The sequence below is a fragment of the Lycium barbarum genome, chromosome 10 (assembly GCF_019175385.1).
Source record: "Lycium barbarum isolate Lr01 chromosome 10, ASM1917538v2, whole genome shotgun sequence".
NCBI classification, from domain to species: Eukaryota; Viridiplantae; Streptophyta; class Magnoliopsida; order Solanales; family Solanaceae; genus Lycium; species Lycium barbarum.
Genome location: NC_083346.1, coordinates 3,728,665 through 3,753,821, shown reverse-complemented (window position 1 = coordinate 3,753,821; position 25,157 = coordinate 3,728,665). Strand labels below are relative to the sequence as shown.

The window sequence follows — 25,157 nt, the reverse complement described above, 5'->3', positions numbered from 1 at the left end:
TCAAGGTAAATATTTAGTAATGTCTTAACTAAGAGTATACCCATAAAACATAACTAAAAGTATGTCGCATAAGGCATAAGTTTTCCTTAAGGCATAACTAAAGTTTGTCTTATAAGGCAAAGTTTAAATTTTGTATGCCCCCTCCAGCAGACTTTTAGTTATGTTTAACTAAAAGTCTGTTGGAAGGGGTAGACTTTGCCTTGAGGGGAAAAATTTTAGTTATGCCGGATCCAGCATAACTTTAATTTTTTCTTAAAGATTGTATGTTGGATCCGGCATACACTCCCCCAGTCCTATCTTGCGAATTTTTTTTATTTATTTTATGTCTGAGTGGGGTTCGAACCTAGAACTTCATTTATTCGCCCATCTTTCCAAGCAAAGGGCAAAATTTAAAGACCATAAATATGAAGGGCAAAATTTAAAGACCACAACTTTGAGGGGCAAAATTTAAAGACCACCCCAAACGAAGGGCAATCCGCGCAAAAAAATGAGATATATAGTGAGCACTCAATATGGTCCAATGACTTAGGCCCAAGTGGGCATGGCTACAAGAAAACGAAAGAGAGCAAAAGTAAAACGGAAAAGGGTCAAAATTACCCCTGAACTTTGAAAAATAGTTCATTCATACCTTTCGTTATACTTTAGGGCCAATTATACTCTTACAGTTATACTATGGGGTCAATTATACCCTTATGACTAACTGATGCCACGTGGCATCATCCCAACCCTTCAAAATTATTTTACCCTCAAATAATTTTTTACCCACTAAAATAACTCAACCCGACCCGATTTTTTTTTCCAGCAAAAATAATACGGATACTTTTTCCAGGAAAAAAATAAAAATAATTTCGTATTACTTTTGCTGGAAAAAAAATTGTTGAGTTATTTTAGTGGGTAAAAAATTATTTGAGGGTAAAATAATTTTGAAGGGTTGGGATGATGCCACGTGGCAGCAGTTAGTCATAAGGGTATACTTGACCCCATAGTATAACTGTAAGGGTATAATTGGCCCTAAAGTATAACGAAGGGTATAAATGAACTATTTTTCAAAGTTCAGGGATAATTTTGGCCCTTTTCCGAAAGTAAATTATGTAGGGTAAAGCAGCCACGTGTAGGAGCCTTATTGTACAAAGACTAATGTGAAGACGACAAAAGCCTCAGCACTTACATATATTAGTAATTTAGGGAAGATTTATATTTTTTATATTTACTAGTCTCTATGCTTATGCGATGCATGAAATATCACGTGTTAAATACTTCCTCTGGATCAAAAAGAGTATCCACTCAGTCTTTTTTTTTTTTAGTAAAAAAGAGTGCTCACTTATCAAATCAAGAAAGTATTAACATTATTTTTCTAGATTTGCCCCCATCAAATGCATGTGATCAAATCTCAATACCTATTTAATTAGGGGTAATTTAGTCAAATTACCATTTTTTGGCTAGAAGTTAGTTTAGTCAAATTACCATTTTTTGGCTAGAAGTTAGTATTTTTTTAAGAGATGTGCAAATGGATAAGTGAACACTCTTTTTGATGTGGAGGGAGTATTACAAAAATGCATACAAAACTAATAAACTTACCATTCCGATATCAATTCCTTAAAACCAAAAACAAAGGATACTATGCAACTCAAACTAATTCACTAATAAAGTTTGACACAATTAAAGGACAAAATGAAACAAAACATTCTAAGAGTTATTTAAAAGTTGTAAAATCACTTGGAAAGTCCCAATTTATTAGATTAAGATACATTTTAGTAGAGGAGAAAATAGAGATAAGAAGTGAAAAAAAAAATCATGTCTTCCATGGCATTACTTTTTGATCTGAGGCTTCGTGGTCAGAATTTTAGTATACCTTACTTGAGGAAAATAATTTGATACTGTTAATTAGTATAATAATTTAACGAACATATTATTAATAAATATATTTTGATTGTGCAAAAAAATGCTCACAGACAGCTATCACTTTAATGCTATCAATAAATTAAACCGAGAAATTTACAAATAGATTTGAAACAATTTCTAACAATATACACCTAACATCCACATACTAAAAATCTGAAAAAACTTCAGTCAAACACAAGTGCAAGAAAAATCCCTGCATGTAAATTAAATTCCTATGTCTCCTAAATTATTAGGAGAATTTCTGATAATGCACACCAAATTGCCTAATAAACTAAACCCAACAAATAGATTCGCAGAATTTTCTGATAATTTACACCTAAAAATGCACAGATTCACGATAAAAAGGGATTCCTCATAGTTTATCACTTTTCTCAGATGACAAATACTTTCTCCAAAATTAATTTTAATTCCATTCATGACTCTACTTTGTCTACACTTAAATCCCCCTGTGAAAATGAGATTTCTTGCCTTTTTACAATTCTACTAGAATAAAATTGTCTTTTCAGATCTCTTATGTGTTCTTTTTCAATCTTTTACGTGTAAAAAATCAAAATCTTTTAAAAAAAGACTATAAAATTAAAAAGAGTTTGTAAAGAGCTACGAAACTTTCTAAACACCACCTATAGTAAGAGAGGCCGATGGCATTATCTTATTAAGCAAAGGAATAAAAAGACTTAAGTTAATCTTTATTGATTTTCGTACTTTTATTATTAATATATTGCGTTAGATTTTTCGGTTTTCTGAAGTGATTTGATTTCTTTTTAGATAAAAATCTATACAAGTTAATCCATGAACACCCCTAGAACTAAATATAAGTTGAAGTATTTATACCTTAACTAATACTATAAATTACTAATAACTCGTGAAGAAACCACGATCATAGAGATAGCAAAAAGAGGAAAAAGGGTAAGTGCTGTTTTTAAAGAATAGTTGAGCAAAGATCATTTTAACCTTTTCTCCCATCACCTCTTCCTCTTTTCCAATCTCCAGCTATCTACATCTATTCCTCAATCAGTAAATATGGCAAAATTAAGCAATAGCATCTATGACATAAATCAATCAGATCCCCGGGATTATTATTTTTTTATAAAAAATAACACACACACACAATCAGATTATTAATTCATTACACGTCGATGAGCCATATGTGGGGTCCAGTCCCCTATCTCATATTTTAAGGAAGTGAGATTTTTTTTTCTGTAACAAAATCACATTGGTAGCAATTATGGAATTGGCCAACAACTAATTCTTTTGTTCACATAGCCGTGATGTAAGCGCTTACGTCATCTTAGTCGTGATGTAAGCGTTTACCTCATCATAGTCGTGATGTAAGCGCTTACCTCATCATAGTCGTGATGTAAGCGCTTACCTTATCATACGAAATTCATTCCTATAAATAGGCAGCTTATGGTTCATTTGTAACACACCAAAATCTCACACAATACATCTGAGTGAGAGCAAAGTGAGATAATCCATAGACTGTAAGAAAATAGTCTGTGAAGAAAAATAGAGTGTGAGTGATATTGTAATGAGGTGGAAAAATAAAAAAGGTGTTTTTCTTTTAAGGGTGTAGTGGTCTAAGGAGTATTTATACTCGTGACTACACCGTGTAAAATTCCTTACTATAGTGATATCAGCTGCTTCTCTTGATCGTGTTTTTTCCCCTTTTCAGAAGGGTTTCCACGTAAAATCTTGGGGTCATTATTGTTGCATTTTATTCTTGCTGATTTAACCATAAGTTAGTGTTCCACGTTTATCACTAATACCGTCAATATTATTTTTACGGGTCTATTTTATTCCCAACAAGTGGTATCAAAATCAAGGTTCTGTCTGAGTATGCTCTGTGGTTGCAGCACAGTCTGAACTTCCACATCAGAAAAGAATTACTTTGGTCTTCGAATAAAATAGTATTTGTATTTGTGATAAACGATGGAAGCCAACACTAGTAGAATGGTTACTTTGAGTGGCGTAAATTATACCATTTGGAAGGGGAAAATGGAAGATTTGCTCTATGTCAAGAATTTTCATCAACCTGTCTTTGCCAATAAAAAGCCTGATAATAAATCAGATGAAGAGTGAAATTTATTGCATCGGCAAGTTTGCGGCTTTATTAGACAGTGGGTTGACGATAATGTGTTGAACCATATTTCTGGGGAGACACATGCTCGGACCCTATGGAAGCATCTTGAAAGTTTGTATGCTCGGAAAACTGGTAACAACAAGATGTTTTTGATAAAGCAAATGTTGGGTTTAAAATACCACAATGGTTCCGCAATGACAGATCATCTGAATATTTTTCAGGGGATCATGAACCAGTTATCTACTATGGGCATTAATTTTGATGAAATTCAAGGCTTGTTTCTACTTGGTTCCCTACCAGATTCTTGGGAAATTATTAGAACTTCATTATCAAATTCTGCTCCGAATGGTGTGATCTCTATGGATCTTGCCAAGAGCAGTCTTTTAAATGAAGAGATGAGAAGAAAATCTCAAGGTTCCTCCTCATCAGATATCTTGGTGACTGACACTAGGGAGAGGCAAGAATCGTGGTTCATAAGAGGCTTAGCCACATTAGCGAGAAAGGACTAAATGTTCTGGCCAAAAAGAAATTATTATCAAATTTCGAAAGTGCTAAATTAGAAAAGTGTGAGCACTGCTTGGCTGGAAAACAAAATAGAGTTTCTTTCAAGTCTCATCCTCCTTCAAGAAAGACAGAGTTGCTTGAGTTGGTGCATTCAGATTTATGTGGTCCAATGAAGACAAGGATCTTGGGTGGGGCACTTTATTTTGCTATCTTTATTGATGATTGCTCAAGGAAACTTTGGGTCTACGTCTTAAAGACTAAAGACCAAGTGTTGGGTGTCTTTAAGCAGTTTCATGCCTCAGTTGAAAGAGAAACTGGAAAGAAGATGAAGTGTATTTGTACTGACAACGGTGGTGAATATTGTGGACCGTTTGACGAATACTGCCAGCAACATGGTATCAAACACCAGAAGACTCCTCATAAGACTCCTCGGCTTAATGGTTTAGCAAAGAGGATGAACAGGACCTTGATGGAAAGAGTCAGATGTTTGCTTTCTGAAGCAAAGTTGCTGAATTCCTTTTGGGGTGAGGCTTTATTCACCGCCGCACATGTTATTAACCTATCCCCTGCGGTTGTTTTGCAAAGTGATGTTCCAAACAGAGTTTGGTATGGCAAGGATGTTTCCTATGATCACTTGAAAGTGTTTGGTTGCAAAGCTTTTGTACATGTGCCTAAAGATGAGAGGTCAAAATTAACTGCCAAGACAAGGCAGTGCATCTTCATTGGTTATGGCCTTGATGAATTTGGTTACAGGCTATATGATCCAATTTAGAAGAAGGTCGTGAGAAGCTGTGATGGTATCTTCATGGAGGATCAAACCATTGAAGATATTAACAAAGCGGAGAAGATAAAATCTTCAAGTTCTGAAGGTTTAGTTAATCTTGATCAAGTTCCTCATACAAATGTTGATGAAGTTGGTGGGCTCGATGACGATGGTGATATCCAGAATCATGTTCCAATTCAGCATGTTGATGATGATAACGATGCTGTTATTGATGAAGTAGATGCTTCTACTCATGAAGTCATAAATGAGCCAGATATTCCACTTAGAAGATCTACTAGACAACATGTTCCTTCTTCCCGTTATTCACCTAATGAGTATGTATTAATCACTAATGGGGAAGAGTTTGAATGTTATGAGGAGGCCATAGAAGATGAGCACAATGATCAATGGATTGAAGCCATGCAAAATGAGATGAAATCTCTGCATGAGAACCATACTTATGAGTTGGTGAAATTGCCTAAGGGCATGAGAGCTTTGAAGAACAAATGGGTGTTCAAAGTTAAAGCTGAAGAACACAGCTTGAAGCCCAGATACAAAGCTAGGTTGGTTGTTAAGGGATTTGGTCAAAGGAAAGGTATTGACTTTGACGAAATATTTTCTCTTGTCGTGAAAATGTCCTCCATTCGGATAGTTCTTGGTTTGGCTGCTAGTCTTGATTTGGAGATTGAGCAAATGGATGTGAAGACTGCTTTTCTTCACGGTGACTTAGAAGAGGAGATTTATATGGAACAACTTGAAGGCTTCAAGGCAAAAGGTAAAGAAAGTCTTGTGTGCAAATTTAAGAAGAGTCTATATGGATTGAAGCAAGCTCCCAGACAGTGGTACAAGAAGTTTGAGACTGTTATGGGGGAGCAAGGCTACAAGAAGACTTCTTTAGATCACTGTGTGTTTGTACAAAGATTTTCTGATGATGACTTTATCATCCTTCTGTTATATGTGAATGATATGTTGATTGTAGGCAAAAATGCTTCCAGGATTGACGAGTTGAAGAAACAGTTGAGTAAGTCTTTTGCAATGAAAGACTTGGGTCATGCTAATCAGATTTTGAGCATGAGAATTACTCGTTCGAGATATGAAAAGAAGCTTTATTTGTCGCAGAAAAAGTACATAGAACGTGTACTAGAGCGCTTCAATATGAAGAGTGCTAAGTGGGTTAGCACACCTCTTCCTGGTCATTTAAAATTGAGCAAAAAGATGTGTCCTACAACAACAGAGGAAAAAAAAATAATGGCCAAGATTCCTTATTCCTCTGCCGTCGGAAGTTTAATGTATGCAATGGTATGCACTCGACCAGATATTACTCATGCAATCGGTGTTGTTAGCAGATTTCTCGAAATTCCAGGGAAAGAGCATTGGGAAGCTGTGAAGTGGATACTCAGATATCTAAAAGGAAGCTCAGATGAATGCTTGTGTTTTGGAGGATCAAATCCAATTTTGAATGGCTATACAAATTCTGATATGGCAGGTGACCTTGATATCAGAAAATCCACTACTGGATATTTGTTTACTTTTTTAGGGGGAGCTATATCATGGAAGTCGAAGTTGCAGAAGTGTGTCGCACTGTCTACAACAGAAGCGGAGTATATTGCGGCTACTGAAGCTGGCAAAGAGATGATATGGCTCAAGAGATTCCTTCAAGAACTTGGATTGCATCAAATTAGTGCTGGAATAAATTTATACCTTGTACCAAACATGATATAAAAATTAGTGTTGGGATAACTCAGCTTATTCTTAACCCACTTATACTGAGATTATTTTATACCATCTAAAAGATGGTATAAAATAATCCCAATAGATGAGATAAATTAGTCCCGAAATTATAATTCGGGGACTAATGAGTTCTTAAACCAAACGACCCCTAATAGAATTCTTTTTTATGACTACGATAGGATTGGTACCAAAATTTAGCCCAGAGATAGTATTTAGTTACAGTTCTATTGCTTAAAAAGGTCAGACAATAATAAAAGAATATGATTATTTTTTAAAATTTATTAACTACAATATTATCCAATTATACAATTTTAATTATCTTTTTTTTTTTTCTACTTGAAATGGTAGACTCGAAATCTTAGGTGGTGTCCAGTGTCCCCTTCAAAACTTATATACTTCTGTATTTATCATAATTTAGAATTTAAAATCAACATCTAATAGTTTTTCCGTACGTCTATATTAAGTGAACTCACTCATTTTCAAGTTGGGTTTTTAAAAAACATCATATTATTTAAGTGTTTGTTACTGCATAGAACTATAATTGATATTGTATCTTGTTTAGAAGTTTTACTTGTAATTTACCAATTTTACCCTAAATAAAATTATTGTTTAGAACTTTTGAAGGACATAAAAGTGATCAACATGCTCGTCGTTCAATATTTAGCAAAAATAATTCATATTTTTAATATATATAGATTACTATTCTTAAGCTATTTTAGACATTTAAATTAATATTATTAAAAATGAATATTTCTATTGCCGCCAAATATTTAACAAACTCTAACATTTCATAGATTCAATGCAACAGTGAAAATATATTAACTATAAACTTTTTCTTTAGGCCTGTGAATACCTCTAAATATGACAAAAGAAAAAAAAAAAAAAAATCGGCCATTTAATATTAGCTCACGGACCCTTAAAAAAAAGGTTAATGAACATTTGACACATGTGTCAACAACTTTTGCTTCTAAAGAATCAAATTGACTAGCTTTTGGATACCAAAAAAGAAAATTGACTAGCTTTTAGGTAATTGTAAACCAAAAAAAATTACTCCATATTTAGGCCCCGTTTGGACATGGTTTGAAACCATATTAGGACATACAATTTGAATATTTTAAGTTGTATTTTCTCTTATAAACATAAAAGTCTCACAAATTGTGAAAATTATCAAAACATTCTCAATTCTTATACAATCTTACCAAATGAGCAAATCATAGTTTACAACAAAATTAGTACACTATTAGAAGGTTTTTCTAAAAAAAAAATGTAACATCAATTAATCAAACTTTACTTCAATAAAAACGAAAATTTAACATAAATAGTAATGTAACAAATCTTTAATATAATCTTCTCACATAAATTAAAGGTTGGTATAAATAAAGTTTGGTGGAAGTTAATGAGATTGGTAAATAATTAATGGAGGTAATTGTTAAAAATATTTACCAACTTATGGATCTTTTTTTATAAAATATAAACTTTTGAGTTAAATTTTATATTTAAAAAAATTGAAATCATGGTTTCAAATCCCAAATCATGCTTTTTGAACAACTTGGGGTTTGAAACCAAATCATGACTGAAAACGCACGTCCAAGCACTGGTTTGAAACCATACGCGGGTTTCAAACCATGATTTGAAACCATACGCGGGTTTCAAACCATGATTTGAAAATTGACGGCCAAACACCTACTTAGCATAAAGAATCTTTAGGGTTATTTGATAAAATGAGTCCATATTTTTTTTTTATTTCTCACTTGGTGTCCAATATCGTATTGTTATCTGGCTAAATCCCTATTCACGTTGAAAAGTGTCGCATTGAGAAGTAAAGATTTCACCAACAATTAAAATGAGTTGATATGATACGACAAGCGGGGCTATTTTATAATAAATTTTGTAAAGTTTTAATGGGGTGACCAATTATATTTTACTGTTTAAATTATATCCAGTCTGACAAAAACGCTGCTCAACCACGCAATAACTGTAAATTAAAAAATTAACCACAAAAATTGTAAACTAAAATAAGATTATTGTATTTACATAGAGAGGCGTGTGTAGCATATTAGAGATGGGTTCAATTGCTAACCTTACACGGAGCATAATTTTTTATTAAAATTACATAATCCTATAAATATTTAAAGTTTGTTTTGAATCATAAATTTCAAAAATATTTAATTTTTTTCTAGATTTTGTGTCCAAACAAAATATATCCTTAAATTGAGGCGAAAGGAGTGCATAATAACTAGAAGGACAAAAGTTATATACAAAGACAATTATCTAGATTTTTTTTTATAAATCCTCCAATTGAAAATGAGTGTTTCTCTTATTCCAACTGTATCCATACCCCAGCAGTTAATTTTCTTTTATTAGTAGTGTTGGCAAATAAGGGACCATATGCTATATTTGTGGTTGCAAACTATCCATGTTTTTGAATGCTTACTTTTTTCTTTCCCTTTAGCTAAATCCACTTATTCCAACCCCACTCGCCCCTCTCTCTCTGTTTGTACTCTGCTGCAAAGGTAAGTCTTTTTCCTTTAATGTGCAATTGAGTTAATTCCTTCATCTCCATCTTTCTTGTTCTAAGATGAAATTTTTATAGTTGTTTTGCTTTATTTGCTTATTTTTTCCTGTGGGTGTCCCTCAAATTCTTCCAAGATTTCATCATTATTGTCCCCTCAGTCTGTTCATAAGTTGTACTTCTTGGTTGCTGAAATGAGGATTTTTCTGCTTGCTTAGCCCAGCTTTTTATTATATTAAAGAAAAGCCTATTTATATTAAATTGGTCTTTCAACTAATACTCCAATTGATCAGAAACGATAAAATATGGATATGGTCAAAGTTGGTCCAGCGAAAGCACAAGGATATTGTGGAAACTTTTGGGACGAAAAGGGGCGAGGAGAATTAGCCCAGCTTTTTGTTGCATGCGATGGTATCGGAGTTTCTTCACTGCAGTTCTTGTTCTACGAGAATAGCACATTAGTGTTGTCAGACAAACATGGTAGTGACGATTGTAATAAGTTCAATGCAATTGTCTTGGATTATCCGTCAGAGTTTCTTACTTCGATCAGTGGTCAATTCGTCAGTGGTCAATTCGTCAATGGTCAATCCGGGTTGATGACCAGATTTAGTTATTTGAAAACAATATCATTTTACACCAACAAGGGTTCCTATGGACCATTTGGGAGTACTGCAACTGATGGCAGCGACTTCTTCAACTTTGAGATAGGAAATTATCGTTCTTTTTGTGGTTTTCACGGCACCGCACATGGGTATGGCATTGGGAGTATTGGAGTCTATATGAAGCCCATCACAACCTCCATGATTCATTTTAGAAATCCTCTAGTAAAGGTTGAAAGTGAAGAAGATCAAGAGGAGGTGTAACTCAAGCTGCATCCCTCTTTTACAAATTTCTGAATGATACAGGTCGTATTAGTTTTCTCTATTGCTTATGGTTGTTTCTACTTTTCATATCAATTTCAGTTGGTGTTACTTGTTATGTGAGAATAGTTTTCCTACTCTAAAAATGAATATAAAGAAGATGGCTAACGCCCTATCCTCTATGATCAATGACGTAAATTACTTTTAATTTTGATTAATCAAATAGTGTAGAATGTCGCTTATGAAACTTGTTTTTACTACTCTAATGAGACAAGTAATGCATATGAGTTACAAAAGTAGTTGTTAATTGGCTTGCATGATTGCATTATCATTCAAAACAGCAGTACTAAATCTAATAACTTGTTTGATCGTCAAGTAGCCTTTTTTTGCCAGAACCATGGGACTATCCATCTAAGTACATGAATGGCACAGGGTTTTCTCTTTAATAAGACACTGTAATATCCGATTCCTTTACCACGCACTTTACAGAAGCTAATTTATTTATCAGTAAGATTCAGAAAATGTCATGACTTGAACTTTATTCTTTTGGCCAATAAGACTTGAAACCTAATAACATTTTGGTCGATGCCTCCAAGGTGTGTGGTTTATTATGCAACTTGGAGTTTATAACAAAAATTTAACATGAATAGTAATGTAACAACTCTTTAATATAATCTTTCCACATAAATTAAAGGTTGGTATAAATAAAGTTTGGTGGAAGTTAATGAGATTGGTAAATAATTGATGGAGGTAATTGTTAAAAATATTTACCAATTTATGGATCTTTTTTTATAAAATATAAACTTTTGAGTTAAATTTTATATTTAAAAAAATTGAAATCATGATTTTAAATCTCAAATCATGCTTTTTGGATAACTTGGGGTTTGAAACCAAATCATGACTGAAAACGCACGTCCAAGCACTGGTTTGAAACCATACGCGGGTTTCAAACCATGATTTGAAAATTGACGGTCAAACACCTACTTAGCATAAAGAATCTTTAGGGTTATTTGATAAAATGAGTCCATATTTTTTTTTATTTCTCACTTGGTGTCCAATATCGTATTGTTATCAGGCTAAATCCCTATTCACGTTGAAAAGTGTCGCATTGAGAAGTAAAGATTTCACTAACAAATAAAATGAGTTGATATGATACGACAAGCGGGGCTATTTTATAATAAATTTTGTAAAGTTTTAATGGGGTGACCAATTATATTTTACTGTTTAAATTATATCCAGTCTGACAAAAACGCGGCTCAACCACGCAATAACTGTAAATTAAAAAATTAACCACAAAAATTGTAAACTAAAATAAGATTATTGTATTTACATAGAGAGGCGTGTGTAGCATATTAGAGATGGGTTCAATTGCTAACCTTACACTGAGCATAATTTTTTATTAAAATTATACAATCATACAAATATTTAAAACTTATTTTAAATTATAAATTTTAAAAATATTCATTTTTTTCTTAGATTCCGAGCCCAATCAAACTAAATCCTTAAATTGAGGCGAAAGGAGGGCATAATAACTAGAAGGACAAAAGTTATATACAAAGACAATTATCTAGATTTTTTTTTATAAATCCTCCAATTGAAAATGAGTGTTTCTCTTATTCCAACTGTATCCATACCCCAGCAGTTAATCTTCTTTTGTTAGGTAGTGTTGGCAAATAAGGGACCATATGCTATATTTGTGGTGGCAAACTATCCATGTTTTTGAATGCTTACTTTTTTCTTTCCCTTTAGCTAAATCCACTTATTGCAACCCCACTCGCCCCCCTCTCTCTCTTTGTACTCTGCTGCAAAGGTAAGTCTTTTTTCTTTAATGTGCAATTGAGTTAATTCCTTCATCTCTATCTTTCTTGTTCTAAGATGAAATTTTTATAGTTGCTTTGCTTTATTTGCTTATTTTTTCCTGTGGGTGTCCATCAAATTCTTCCAAGATTTCATCATTATTGTCCCTTCAGTCTGTTCATAAGTTGTACTTCTTGGTTGCTGAAATGAGGATTTTTCTGCTTGCTTAGCCTTATTTTGATTTGTTTCCATGTGGGTGTCTTTATAAATGACATTTTATAATGCTTTGAGATGTTATGTTCTTGTGTCGAGCGTCCACCGGAAATAGCCTCTCTACCTCCCATCCCAAGGTATAGGTAAGGTCTGCGTACACTCTACCATTCGTGGGATTACATTGGATATGTTGTTGTTGTGTTTCCATGTAGGTGTCTCTCAAAATTCCAAGATTATAGCGTTATTATCCCCTCAGTCTGTTTATAAGTTGTACCTCTTGGTTGCTGAAACTGATGCTTTTTCTGTTGTGCTTAGCTTTGTTTTGATTAATTCCATATGGGTGTCCATCAAATTCTTCCAAGATTTCATCTTTACTGTCCTATTAATCTGTTCATAAGTTGTATGTACCTCTTGGTTGCTGAAACTGAGTATTTTTCTACTTGTTTAGCTTTATTTTGATTGGTTTCCTTGTGGCTGTCTATGAAAATTCCAAGATTTTAGCTTTATTATCCCCATTCTGTTCTCAATGGTACCTTTTGGCAGAAGAGGTGCTAGGATTTTGAGTTTATGGGTTCACAATAAATTATTTATACATATGAAGTGGATTTTTGACACAAATACCGGGTTTGGGTCAAAGCTACTGGGTTTTGCCGAATCCATAAGCGAAATTGCAACTTCTCCTCTGCCTCTTGGTTACTGAAACTGAGAAGATTTCTGTTTTGTATGAGGTCAAGTTTCAAAGCAAACAGGTAGTTTAAGTTTAGCTAATTATAAGAACTGCTGAGAAGCTCTTGCTGGAGAAAGAGTAAGAAAGAACAAAGATAGATAACTAACTACCTTTTTCATGAACTTCTACAGATGACTGGTCGAATTCATTCAATATGACGGTATTTGATTGAAGACAGAGTTTAAAATGCTAATTAATGCTTATCTATTACATTAGTGATAGCTCAAGGAAATATTAAAGTAATGGTTAAAAGGTTAGTTTGATGGAAAACACAAATGAATTTGAATTCTTAATACAAGTTGGATAAATGAGTGGTGTCAAACATTTTTTGAAAGTGGAGACTTTACACAAAGTTGTTGCACCATATTTTAAATACATCTCTCCTCAAAATCACAATAGTTAAAATACAAAAATATTTTATACATTGGAATTAGATTATCTGTTTTGTTGTACATTCTCTACCAGCAAGGACATCATAGAATAACCTTCGTCTTTATTTACGTCAGTAACCATTTTGATACTACACTGTTATTCATACTCTAAACTAAGAATCTTATTTGTTAGAATTTGCTTTGCCTTTCAGGTTTTCGGTTAATGCTTTGTTAAATATTTCTTTGCCTCTCCGGATACAGCCAAGAAGTTTTGTTTTTGCCTTGCATGATCTTGTAGATAACCATGGCTACCTCAAATGGGATCATCTATTATTCTGCCAAATCGCCTCAACACCCAAAGGTTCACAACGGATATTCTCCTATACCAAGACTGAAGTTTTCTAATAAGGGGTTCTGGGAGGTGTGCGGAAAACTAAGCAACCGTGTCATCTTCAGGGGATCTCCTGTGTTATGTCGCTCAACAGAAACACATGATACTGAGACCAAAGAGTTTGCTTACAGTGGTGATTGTTCCAACATAGCTAGGCAAGCACGGTTCAATGTCAATCAATACATACCAGCAAAAATATGAAAAGAACTATTTAGAAATGAAAATTTAAGACAGTGTCATCATTACTCCGTCCGTTTCAATTTGTTTATGTTAGTTTGACTCGGCATGAAGCTTAAGAAAATGAAGCAGACTTTTGAATCTTGTGGTCAAATGTGTATAATGTACCAAAATGCCCTTTGAATCTTGTGTTCTTAAATATGTCATGTAGGATGCTGGGTGTAAAGAGTTACTAAATATAGAAGGTGGCATTCTTTTGAAACAAACTAAAAAGGAAAGTAAGACAAACAAATTGAAACAGAGGAAATATTAGTTTTTGTTCAAAGTCTAAACATTCACTAAGAGACTATTGATTAGGGAACTTTGTGTTTGCTTCATGAGGAAAGCATTTCCTTGTATTTGAGGATGCTAATCAGTGTAGCTTACTATAAATACCAATCATCTTTTTCTGCTTAAAATATATTCGCATGAGATCATTCTTAATAGAACATGAGCATAGCTTCTTTGCAAAAAGAAAAGGGAAGATAAGGAGAGGATAGGGAACAGCAGTGTATTTTGGATAGAATTAATTCAGCTACTTCTTTCCTCTCCCCCTTTCCTTCCAAATCCTTCCTTACAAACACTATTATATTGCTGCTTCTTGGATTTCTTGTGTTGGTATTATTGTAATTTTTGTTCATCTCTGGACTATATTTTTGCAGTGTACAAGAAGATGATCAAGCAATCACAGTTGGGAAAGTTATTCCTTCAAGCCAGGCGATTTCTGAAGCTTGTAAATTTGCTTACAACGATGCCAAATTTGTGAATGAAAGGGCTAAGAATGATATTGTGCTGCTTTCTCGGTACAATATGTGCCTGACATTTTATGCATTATTTATTCAAGTCTCAAATCAGTTTAATATAATTATTCCCTCCGCTTCAATTTATACGGCGGTATTTGATTGGGCGCGGAGTTCATGAATGAAAGATTTTTGGAACTCGTGGTACTAAGCATGCCATGAGGTTTCTGAAGCTATAAAAGCATTCCACTATAAAATAAGAAGTTCAAAATTAAGTTGTTTCCAAATATAGGAAGGTGTCATTCTTTGAAACAAACTAACAAGGAGGTAGTGCCAAGTAGAGGGATTACTTTATACACCCTAGAAAATCCTAAGAGGGATCCTAAGCTTGATTACTGTCTTCATCACCCCTCCCCCCCACCCCCCCAACCCCCCCCCCCCCCCACCCCTTCTTCCTCGCTATTATTTTTTTTTTGAGTCAAAGTAACCATTCTTCCTCGCTATTATTGAAAACGAAATAGTTTCCATCATCATTGTGGGGTTGGTGAAGACAATAATCAAATGCCTCAATACATCATCTTGACAGACTACTTTATGAAATGAAATATGATACAATAGCTTCATGTGAAATATCTTCTCAATTAATTTTTACCTAACAGGGAAATAATGAGAATGGACGCTCGTGCACGCCAAGATGTTGCATTTCTTGGTTCGGAGTTTCTTAAGCTTGATGGTAAAATTCTTCACTCGGTTCTCTAGCTTGGACACATGATGAAAGAATCATATTCAACTGGCTATTTTCTTTCTTTAATTAGCTCGGGCAAGGGAAGATACTGAGAAAGTTGATCATGATGTTAAGAGAAGAGCCGAAAGAATCCATCATGTTGCCACTGTAAGAGAGTTTTGTACCTAAAATTACTACCATAAGATATGTCATCACCATCTTTTCCTTGTGAATGCTTATGAATTGTGCTTAGCAGATTCTTAAAAACATAGCTCAATCGAGACTGAAAAAAGCTGCTGATCGACACTGGAGCGATGGCGCCTTGGAGGTGTATTTTTTCACTTATTCTGTATAAATTTGCGAAGTGCATCTTTTCACTTGTTCCCTAAGTTAACTGGAGGCAAAGAGGACAGAATCATTTTCTTGGGGAATTTAAAAAATAATTTTACCTCTGAATTCTGATGTTTTATTCAGGCTTCAAGATCTGAAATTGTAATATGCTGTAATTTAACTTGGGTAAGATGAAGCAAGAGTTAAATATTGACTTTCAAATACATTCTAATGGCCCCACCAGATAGACCGCCTATTAGAGAGGTAATTGCATAATCCCAGTCCAAATAGGAAAGGGCTTCTAATTGGAGATACAAAATGCAATAAAAGGTTATAAACTTCGGAGCACTGATAGTTACCAGTTTCAAAAAAAGGTTATAAACTTTGGAGCACTGATAAATTGCAAGTTTTGCTTTGCACACCGATAGGTTCATCAAAATTATTTGGTGGCTAATATAAATAATATAAAAGCAGCTGATTTTTTCCCAATAATCAGGCTGATTTAAGACGTGCTGACTTTGTGGCGAAACAACGTGCAATGGAAGATTCTCTGATGGCTTTGGAGGTATGGTTATTGCAGAAAAAGGATTTAATCTTCCATATGTTGTGTTTTATGAAGGCGTCTTTATTTACTTGCTCCTTTTTATCAATGACTGCACTCGTTACTTATACACTCCTTCCGAATTCATGTGGCACTCCTTCCTTTTTCGTCAGTCCCAAAAAGAATCACCTTTTAATATTTAGTAGCAACTTGACTTTAAACTTTCCATTTTAGCCTTAATAAGATGATTTATAGCCACACAAATATCTATGGCTTATTTTAGACCACAAGTTTCAAAAGTCTTCATTTCATTCGTAAACTCCGTGCCCAGTCAAACACGCTCAACTACATTTGTGGTTTTGCAGTTTGTCAAGAACATTCATGATAGAATGGTGAGCAAAATGTGCAAATTGTAAGTGCATCTAGTGATTTTGCATCCTAGCAGTAATAACAGGAAGAAAAAAATGCACAATTCATCTGACTTTAAATCTTCATTTCTGCTCCCTACTTGTATCCATCATCTGTTCAGAAAAAGAAGTTCCATAGATTCAGAGAAAACGAAGCATATTACACTTGAGAAGAATGGGAAAACTCTGGAGTTTCTTCCTGGGGAAGTTTCTGCTGATCGCCTCACTGCTATCCAGGTATTGAGCCTTGTCTGCTGTCAAAGTTCTAATGATTATTCTTCCGATATGTATAATTGTATATTACCACATGCAGGAAGCTTATTGGGATATAGCATCTGCACTTTCGGAAGCTGATGGAATTGACTATACTGATCCAGAAGAGGTCCTAACTTAAAAAACTTGAATTGATACTCCCCTCCATCCCACTTTATGTGACTTTTTCCTTTTTCGTCAGTCCCAAAAGGAAAAGAATGACGCTTTTCTATATTTAGTAACAATTTAACATTAAACTTCCCGTTTCACCCTTAGTGAGATGATTTATCGTCATAGTAATATCTATGACTTATTTTGGACTTCAAGTTTCAAATGTCTTCTTTTCATTCATAAACTCCGTGCCCAATCAAACACCTTTTCATAAATTGGGACAGAGGGAGTACTATAATTTCCTGCAATGACCTTAGATGTATTTATGCTTCTTTTTGATATCTCATTTCTTTTATAAATTTACTGGTTGGAGTAGCTCGAGCTGTTGGTTGCAACACTCATAGATCTTGATGCAATGGATGGTAAAAGTAGTGTATCATTGCTGGCTGAGTGTTCAAGTTCTCCTGATGTAAATACAAGGTTAGCTTTTTTTTTTTTTTTTTTTTTTTTAACCCTCTTTGGACATTTCTATGAAATGAATTAGAACTTGTGGTATTCTATTTCGTGCTATCTTCTCTAATATGTGCAACTAAACCTCAAATATTTCATACCCAAGGCTCCCAAATTAGTGTTTCTGTTCCTTATAATCAGCAGCACTTTGTTTAGGATTGATGTACCTGTTAGATTTCCAGCTTAAATTCAAAAGGATTGATGTATCTGTTAGATTTCCAGCTTAAATTCAACCTTACTTTTTGGTAGTTAAGAAATTATTGAACTTACAGACTCTTAAAGATTGGATATGTAGCCTGTTCATATACATAGATTGAAGCGATTTCAACTTCTTTTGTCTAATATAATCTTGAGACGAAGATGAAGGCGTAACATCCTCATTTGTGATACTTTTCTTTTTTTGGTTGGTACTGCATTTGTCATTTTAGATCTAATCTATGACTTGGGCACTTGTAAATTTCACGGGAAATTTCATCGTGTAGGAAAGCATTAGCAAATGCACTCTCAGCTGCACCATCCATGTGGACTTTAGGAAATGCCGGCATGGGAGCGTTGCAGGTAATTTTTTACGGAAAACATTTTCTCTTATTGACATCATTCAACACTAAAGATAACGGAGGCTTTATATATGTGTCCATATAGAGACTGGCAGAAGACGATAACCCTGCCATTGCTGCTGCTGCATCGAAAACCATTCTTGAATTGAAAAGACAATGGGAAATAGGAGAGGGCGATAGCTGGAGGTTCATGGTGGACGAAGAGTCACCCGAGGACGACAACGGAACATATTAGAACACGCCCCATAACTCAAAATACTGTAGATATCTAGATGAAGGGACTAATCAATATTTCAGAGTCCTGTGAAAAATAGTTCATAAGCTCTACTTACATTAGAAAACAAAAAAGAAACAAATATCCCAAAATGATGTTCATCCTTTTATGCTATGTAACTTGTTCGTCTCTTTGGATCCTTGATATTTTATGTATGAAAAGTCTAAAGCAACACTTTATTCTTCTTATTATACACACCAGATTTCTAATAAATTTCTTGTTCTCGTGAACACTTGAGATTTGACACATCCGACTTTCTTTGAATAAAAAAAATGTCTTGATTCGAATTCCAACATATTGTGCTAGAGTTTTTTCGTGTTTGTGTAGGGCATTTTTGTCTAAATAGTTTTTCTGCATGGACCTTTGTCTGTCTGAAGCAATTTTTAACCGGTCCTTAATAATTTCTATCTTGTCTTCAGTTTGTTGCATAATTTCATGACCTAAAATTTTTCTTTCACCGACTTCACTCCAACACAGAGGGATTTTACATTTCATCACGTATAAAGGAGGCCTGCTTATAAGCATATGTCATTAACACTGATAATCTCTTAATAAATAAAATTAGCTTTCAAATTATCGATGAAGAAGATTACAAGGCCACAAGTAGTTAGCGTTAAGTTGTAGCTATTCTTTGAGCAACCTATCCTTCAGCAACTCTTAACTGTGACTATCTGATTCTTTCTTAAATGGGAGAAACATGTAATTATAGTTTCCAATTTGATGTTTTATGTCCTCCAATAAAACCTATTTTTGGGGGGTTATCTAGTTTTTATGGGTCAAATTTAGGCTTAGGCAAATGAGAAGAAATCAACTAACTAGTTTTGTCTTGCTTGAATTTTGAATCATAGTTTTTGTTCCAACTTCACTAGACCACATACCCTTGAGTGCTTTATTTGTGGTGTGAAGCTAAGTGGGTGTTTGGACATAAGAACTGTGAAATTTGAAAAAAAAAAACGTAGTATTTATTATCTAGTTGGAAATGGTATTTGAAAATTGGAGTTGTGCTTGGACATGAAGACAAACTGGAGTTGTTTTGTAGTTCTACGAATGATTTGGAGTGAAAATAGTGCATACAGCTTTATGGAGTTCTCGAATTCCGAAAAATGATAACAATTCTATATCCAAACAATTTTCTAAAATAAATATTCCGGAAAAAAAGTGAACTATCCATGGCGAAACGGAAACTAAGTCAAATCAAAGAATTGAACATAGATAATCACAACTTAGCTTTACCTCAAGGGAGTAGCTTACAGGCTAGCTTAAAGAGAAGCGAGGCACAAAATATGCTAGAGTGTTTCGCTTAGCAGGCGCTTCAGCCAGGGGCGGAGATAGGTAGGCTCAAGGTGGTTCATCCGAACCCCCTCGGTAAAAAGTTATACACTGTATATATAAGATTAAAATTAATTTTTGTGTATATAGTAGTTGATGATCTCCCTTGACTTCTTCGTGTATTTACTTCTTCATATTTTTAACCCCCTAGGTGAAAATCCTGGTTCCGTCACTTCAGCCTTGTGATTAAGGCTCTAAGATATACTTCTCATTGTCGATGGGTTTAGGACATCCAAGGGACCATATGGAGTGTTGCCTCGATCTCCTAACACGAATGTAGGATTCATTTTTACGGAAAGTTTGATCTCTCCAAAATTACTTATTTAGTATTTTTCTTTCTGATCAAGAGTTTTTTTTTTTTTTCTTTTTCCAAACGATGTTAACTCTTAGTCTTGTAAGTTATCGACTTGCCAGTTTTTTGTCCAACAGATTGTTCTTTCTGTAATTAGTTGTCTTCATTGTTATTTGAATGATTCATATTGGAAGCAAGATAGAAGTTGTTTCCGCTCCCTAGTGTAATCTTTAGATGAAATGTATAAATAAATAATTATGCCTCTTTTCTAATATCTTAAACCTTTAAAATAAAGTGGTCCTGACATAATTCATTAGGTGAACTAAAAAATTACTTACTAGATGCCTTACTAAAATTGGCTGTGACAAGAAAAGTTTGTGCTTATTTTCTTATTGCACCACACAGGAGGATCAACAGTGTTCGAGCTTACCCTTTGCATAATTCGAACTGTCAGTTTATTCAGGGTTAATTAAGCCATATTAATACAAACTAGAAGGATTGCAGCTATTGGATATTGCTCTGTCTTACTATAATTTGACAACCAAAAAGCTTTGTATTTCATTTCAGCCCCTTCAAATTAGCCCGGGGATAACAACCTTTGACAGCCCCACACCATTGCGAGTTTGTGACAAGAGGGGGCTTGTCCATTAGCCTACTTAGCCAAGAGGCGGCACGCATAAGGACCTTAGTTCAAACTTATTTAAACAAAAATTTGCTTACGTGAATATACTGTCGGCAAAACTTAATTACCGACAGTAGTCCAAATATATAAAACTTATACACTGATATGTATATTATACGTATAGTATATAAAGTATAAATATACAAAACTTATACCTTTGCTGGCTATTTTATAAATTAGATCATCCTAAGATATTGTGCTGTAACTAAGCCCTTTAAGCAACCTAAAGGCTTCGCCCAATCTGAAAATAGACTAGTGAGTGGGAAGATGCTCTACAACTAGAGCGAATCTCACTTGTTGAAAACTGAAGTGATGCACCAACGAAGAGTGTGGTAAAGTGATAAAAGTTCATTCACCTTTCATTAGTGATTTGGGTTTGAGTTCGGGAATTGAGTTGACTTTCTACAATACAAATTGTTGGAAAATATATATCATGAACACAAAAGCTATATGAACAAGAACACAAAGATGAAGGTTTGACAATATAAACAACGAATACAGAATAGAAGGCTTGAAACACGTGCAAAATGCTTTCCTAAATATGATATTTGCTCCCTCTCTTCTGCGAGATTGGTGTGGAATTGTACGCAAATAGTCTTAGTGGATATGACAACCCTTTTGAAAATCTGCACTGAGTAAACAGTGAAAAAATCCGTCATAAAAAAATAAGAATTTTTCTGATTTTCAAGTGTAGAATTTTTATTGTACAAAAAAAGAGTTTTGAAGGGAAGACAAGACAAAGTAACGTTAAAATCATTATTCAAAAGGCAAGAAAATTCTCTTTAAATAAACAATAGTGGTTATGTAATTTCGAAACGACACTTCCTTTCATAAAAAAGACACCTTTTCGTGTAAAACTCTTTTATAAATAATTTCTTTTTAAATAAAAAAATTTCAACACAAAAATACAAAATTGAGCTCATGCACTACAAGATTGGCTAATTACAATTCATTACTCTTATGACAGACAAAAGTTAGCATAGGCCAACAAGATTCAATGATGTGGTAAAAAAATTAAAAATAAGATTTCAATGATAAAAAGACAAAGGAAGTCCAAGTCATGTATCCTTGTGACCCCTTGTAATGAAGATTTATAACCGTTGGATTTTGGTCATATGCTCTCATCTCCTTCAAGAAAATGAATATTCGTTTTTCCTTATCCCTTCAACTTTACAATTTATAGTGAATATATTTTTCGTTAATAAAATTAAGACGTGGTTTAAAAAAATAAGTCTACTAAAAAATAAGTAGACTTACTTTTATTAAGTCACCTGACATTTTTTTAATTAAAAAAAATTAAATGAATTTAAGAAACATATTTTGTTAGTATAAAGGTCTACGTAAGGTGAAGTATGAGGATGATAGAGTGTACGCAGACCTTACCCCATCTTACCCCTATCTAAGGTGGGGGTAAGGTCTACGTACACTCTACCCTCCCCAGACCCTACGTTATGAGATTCACTGGGTATGTTGTTGTAGTTGTTGTATTTTGTTAATATAAATGGTATATTTGTACTGTTTGTGTAACGGCAAATGTATACACTACTTTTTTAACCCGCGATATATTCGCTCTAAGTCACAAAATTAAATAGTATATTTACACCTTTGCCCTTTTTAATATAAATATTTTTGTGGATAAGCTTTCTGTTCACAACCTGAGTTAAGTTGTATAGCAAAATTATTACTCAATGTGCTTTTGAAGCTGACACTGTCCTTTCTCTCTCTCTATCTCTTTGTGGGGTCATCTCTCTTTCTCTCTCTGCAAGTTTCAATGGAGACTGAACATGTCAACAAGATTCATCCTGAATACCCTGAGGTAAAAACTATCAACAATATTTTCACTTTGACCCCTTTATTTTTTTCTGTTACATATCATGCTCTATTGTTCTATCTTTTCTCAAAATTTGACCCTTTTTTCACATATGAAAGATGATTTTTTTTTTCTTTCTTGGTTTTACAAGAAAGATTTGAACTTTATGAAGATATTATATGTTCTTTCTTGTTTTAGTTTAAGATGTTCACTTGAGCTATGCATGTTTCAGAAACTTAAGAAAAAATCTACTTTTCTCTTAACCTAATTGTTACAAAGTTTCTTGCTTTCTAACCAGTTTTGTTTTAGCTCAAATTTTATTCTTATTAAGTGCTTCACTTAAGGGTTCTCTTGGTTTTGGAAGAAAGATTTAATCTTTGAGAACTAAGAAGAGAGGAAAAAAGTAAGTAGTCACTTTTCTTTAAACATAATGCTACTCCATCCGTCTCAAATTATTTGTCTTTTGTTTTTTTTTTTTAAATGTCCTTGAGAAATTTTAATTATTTATCCTTATTTATATCTAATTTATAATCTTTTTTTCACTAAATATTTATTCTATTTATTTGTCAATTTTCATTAATGATAAATTTCTACTGAGGGTAAAATTGAAAAAGAAAAAAAATTGAAATAAAATTTGAGGCGAAGGGAGTAGCTTTTGTGCAGTCATATGTATAATTCACTTGATTTCTCTAATTTTTCCTTGAATTTTGGCTTTTCAAAATGTAGGTTCTTAGTGCCAAAATGAAATTTGGAATCCCGAGTAAACTTTGGAAAAAGAGATAATAAAGAGACAGGAACAACTTTTGTCTAGTTCTTATTTGTTTGCTTTTTTACTGGCTCCCACATGAGCACATGATCATCAAGATTGCTTTTTTTTTTTTTTTTTACACAGATCTGCATGTCTTTTTTTCTTTATTATTTATTTCATTACCAATAATTTCAACTTTTTGGGGTTTTGGTTTTTATTATCAGATGATTTATGAAGCACTTGATGCACTGCAACAAAAAGAAGGTTCAAACAAGTCATCAATATCCAAGTACATTGAATCTAAGTATGGTAACTTGAATGATGCACACTCAAAGTTGCTAACTTACCATTTGGATAGAATGAAACAAACTGGTGAACTTATTTTCCTGAAAAACAACTACATTAAACCTGGTCCAGATGCACCACCTAAGCGTGGCCGGGGCCGACCACCAAAACCGAAAACTACATTGCCACAAGGAACAGAAATGGCAGCTCCCAAGCCGAGAGGTCGCCCGAAAAAAGACCCTAATGCACCACCTACTCCCAAGAAAGTGAAATCAACAATTGCCCCTAGTAACTTTGCTGCTCCTGTTTCGAAAACCGGAAGGCCTAGAGGTAGGCCTAGGAAGATTAAGCCACAGCCAGCACAAATTGGTGTGGAGTGAAGCTGAAAATTTGTGGACTTTGTTGATGGTGATGACTCTTAGGACTTGTGTTGGTTGATGTTGTACTTGTAGTGAGTTGTGTATTGAGTTGTGTTTCTCTTAGCTGTGCAATGTGTAGATTGTTAGATGAGTGTGTACTTGTTTAATGCTTGTTGATTCAAGATTCACAAGTAGATAGGAAGGTTAGCCACAGCTAGCACAAAAGGGTGGAGTGAATCTTGAATATTTCTGGAATTTGTTGATGGTGATGATTCTTATGACTGTGTTATGTCTTTAAGGTTTTCTTAGTTGATGTTGTATTTGCAGTGAGTTGTGTTTAGTTCTTGTAGCTGTGCATTGTTAGAGAGTGTGTACTTGTTTAATGCTTGTTGATTCAAGATACACAGTGAAATTTTGTGGGATCTTCTTCGTTCATTGGGCTTTGTTGTTGGTGATTATTCTTAGATTATATTGTGTTGTCTTTTTTTACCTCTTTATTTAGGTATTAGTCTTCTTTTTTCTTGGTTTGTCTTGTATTTGTAATGGGTAATTTGTAGTTCTTGTACCTGTGCAATGTAGAATTGTAGACTGTTAGAAGATGTTGTACTTGAATGCTTCTTGTTTCAAGATTCATAGTAGATACATCTCTAATTAACCCTATTATCATCTTTAGGTTACTGCACATTTCTCGTGTATTTGTTATTTGCCATGCATTTCTCTACAACTGATTTTCTGCCACTGGAATATCTTATAATTGTTGAAATGTCTTGCATTGGTTAAGGGAATGGACTGCTGTCTTCCGGACGATCTTCATCTCATAAGCTAGCTTTTGAAGTTGAGTCAGACCGGAATTTATTTTCTTAATTAACATGGGAGTATTAAACTAGAGTCATTCTTATTCTTGGTTTACCTAGTAGTGAGTCTCATGTTGTCCACCCTAGTGTGGAGCCAAAATTTTCATTAAATGGATTCAAAATATAATAAAGAGTAAACATATGAAGAAGTTAAAGGTATTCAATATCTATTATAATACATAGAAAAATAATTTTGGCCTTGTAGCTCCGTCGAGTCCACGTTCCAATGTCTGAGTTTGAGGTTGAAGTAGGTCGATCTATTTTCTTTAACAACAATACTTGAAT

At 33.9% G+C, this 25,157-nt stretch overlaps 3 protein-coding genes across 4 annotated transcripts; all 3 read left to right on the top strand.

Moving 5' to 3' along the window:
• Window positions 1-9,341: 9,341 nt before the first annotated feature.
• Window positions 9,342-10,534, top strand: LOC132613575 (inactive protein RESTRICTED TEV MOVEMENT 1-like). The gene is made up of 2 exons (XM_060327642.1): window positions 9,342-9,493; window positions 9,786-10,534. Exon 2 carries the CDS (start codon window positions 9,798-9,800, stop codon window positions 10,353-10,355), a length of 558 nt encoding a protein of 185 aa, XP_060183625.1. The 5' UTR covers window positions 9,342-9,493; window positions 9,786-9,797; the 3' UTR covers window positions 10,356-10,534.
• Window positions 10,535-12,006: 1,472 nt separating this feature from the next.
• Window positions 12,007-18,743, top strand: LOC132613574 (senescence-associated protein SPA15, chloroplastic). Of its 2 annotated transcripts, none has more exons than XM_060327640.1 (13): window positions 12,007-12,162; window positions 13,673-14,006; window positions 14,730-14,870; window positions 15,467-15,540; window positions 15,623-15,699; window positions 15,788-15,859; window positions 16,358-16,426; window positions 16,768-16,814; window positions 16,932-17,046; window positions 17,123-17,191; window positions 17,549-17,652; window positions 18,165-18,240; window positions 18,325-18,743. In XM_060327640.1, the coding sequence occupies exons 2-13, from the start codon at window positions 13,765-13,767 to the stop codon at window positions 18,472-18,474; spliced, it is 1,236 nt and encodes a 411-aa protein (XP_060183623.1). In that variant the 5' UTR covers window positions 12,007-12,162; window positions 13,673-13,764; the 3' UTR covers window positions 18,475-18,743. The 2 variants fall into 2 exon arrangements, with proteins under 2 accessions (XP_060183623.1, XP_060183624.1); XM_060327641.1 differs by lacking the exon at window positions 12,007-12,162 and adding an exon at window positions 12,202-12,505.
• Window positions 18,744-22,471: 3,728 nt separating this feature from the next.
• Window positions 22,472-24,453, top strand: LOC132613576 (HMG-Y-related protein A-like). Its single transcript, XM_060327643.1, has 2 exons — window positions 22,472-22,632; window positions 23,599-24,453. The coding sequence occupies exons 1-2, from the start codon at window positions 22,588-22,590 to the stop codon at window positions 24,037-24,039; spliced, it is 486 nt and encodes a 161-aa protein (XP_060183626.1). The 5' UTR covers window positions 22,472-22,587; the 3' UTR covers window positions 24,040-24,453.
• Window positions 24,454-25,157: the final 704 nt, after the last annotated feature.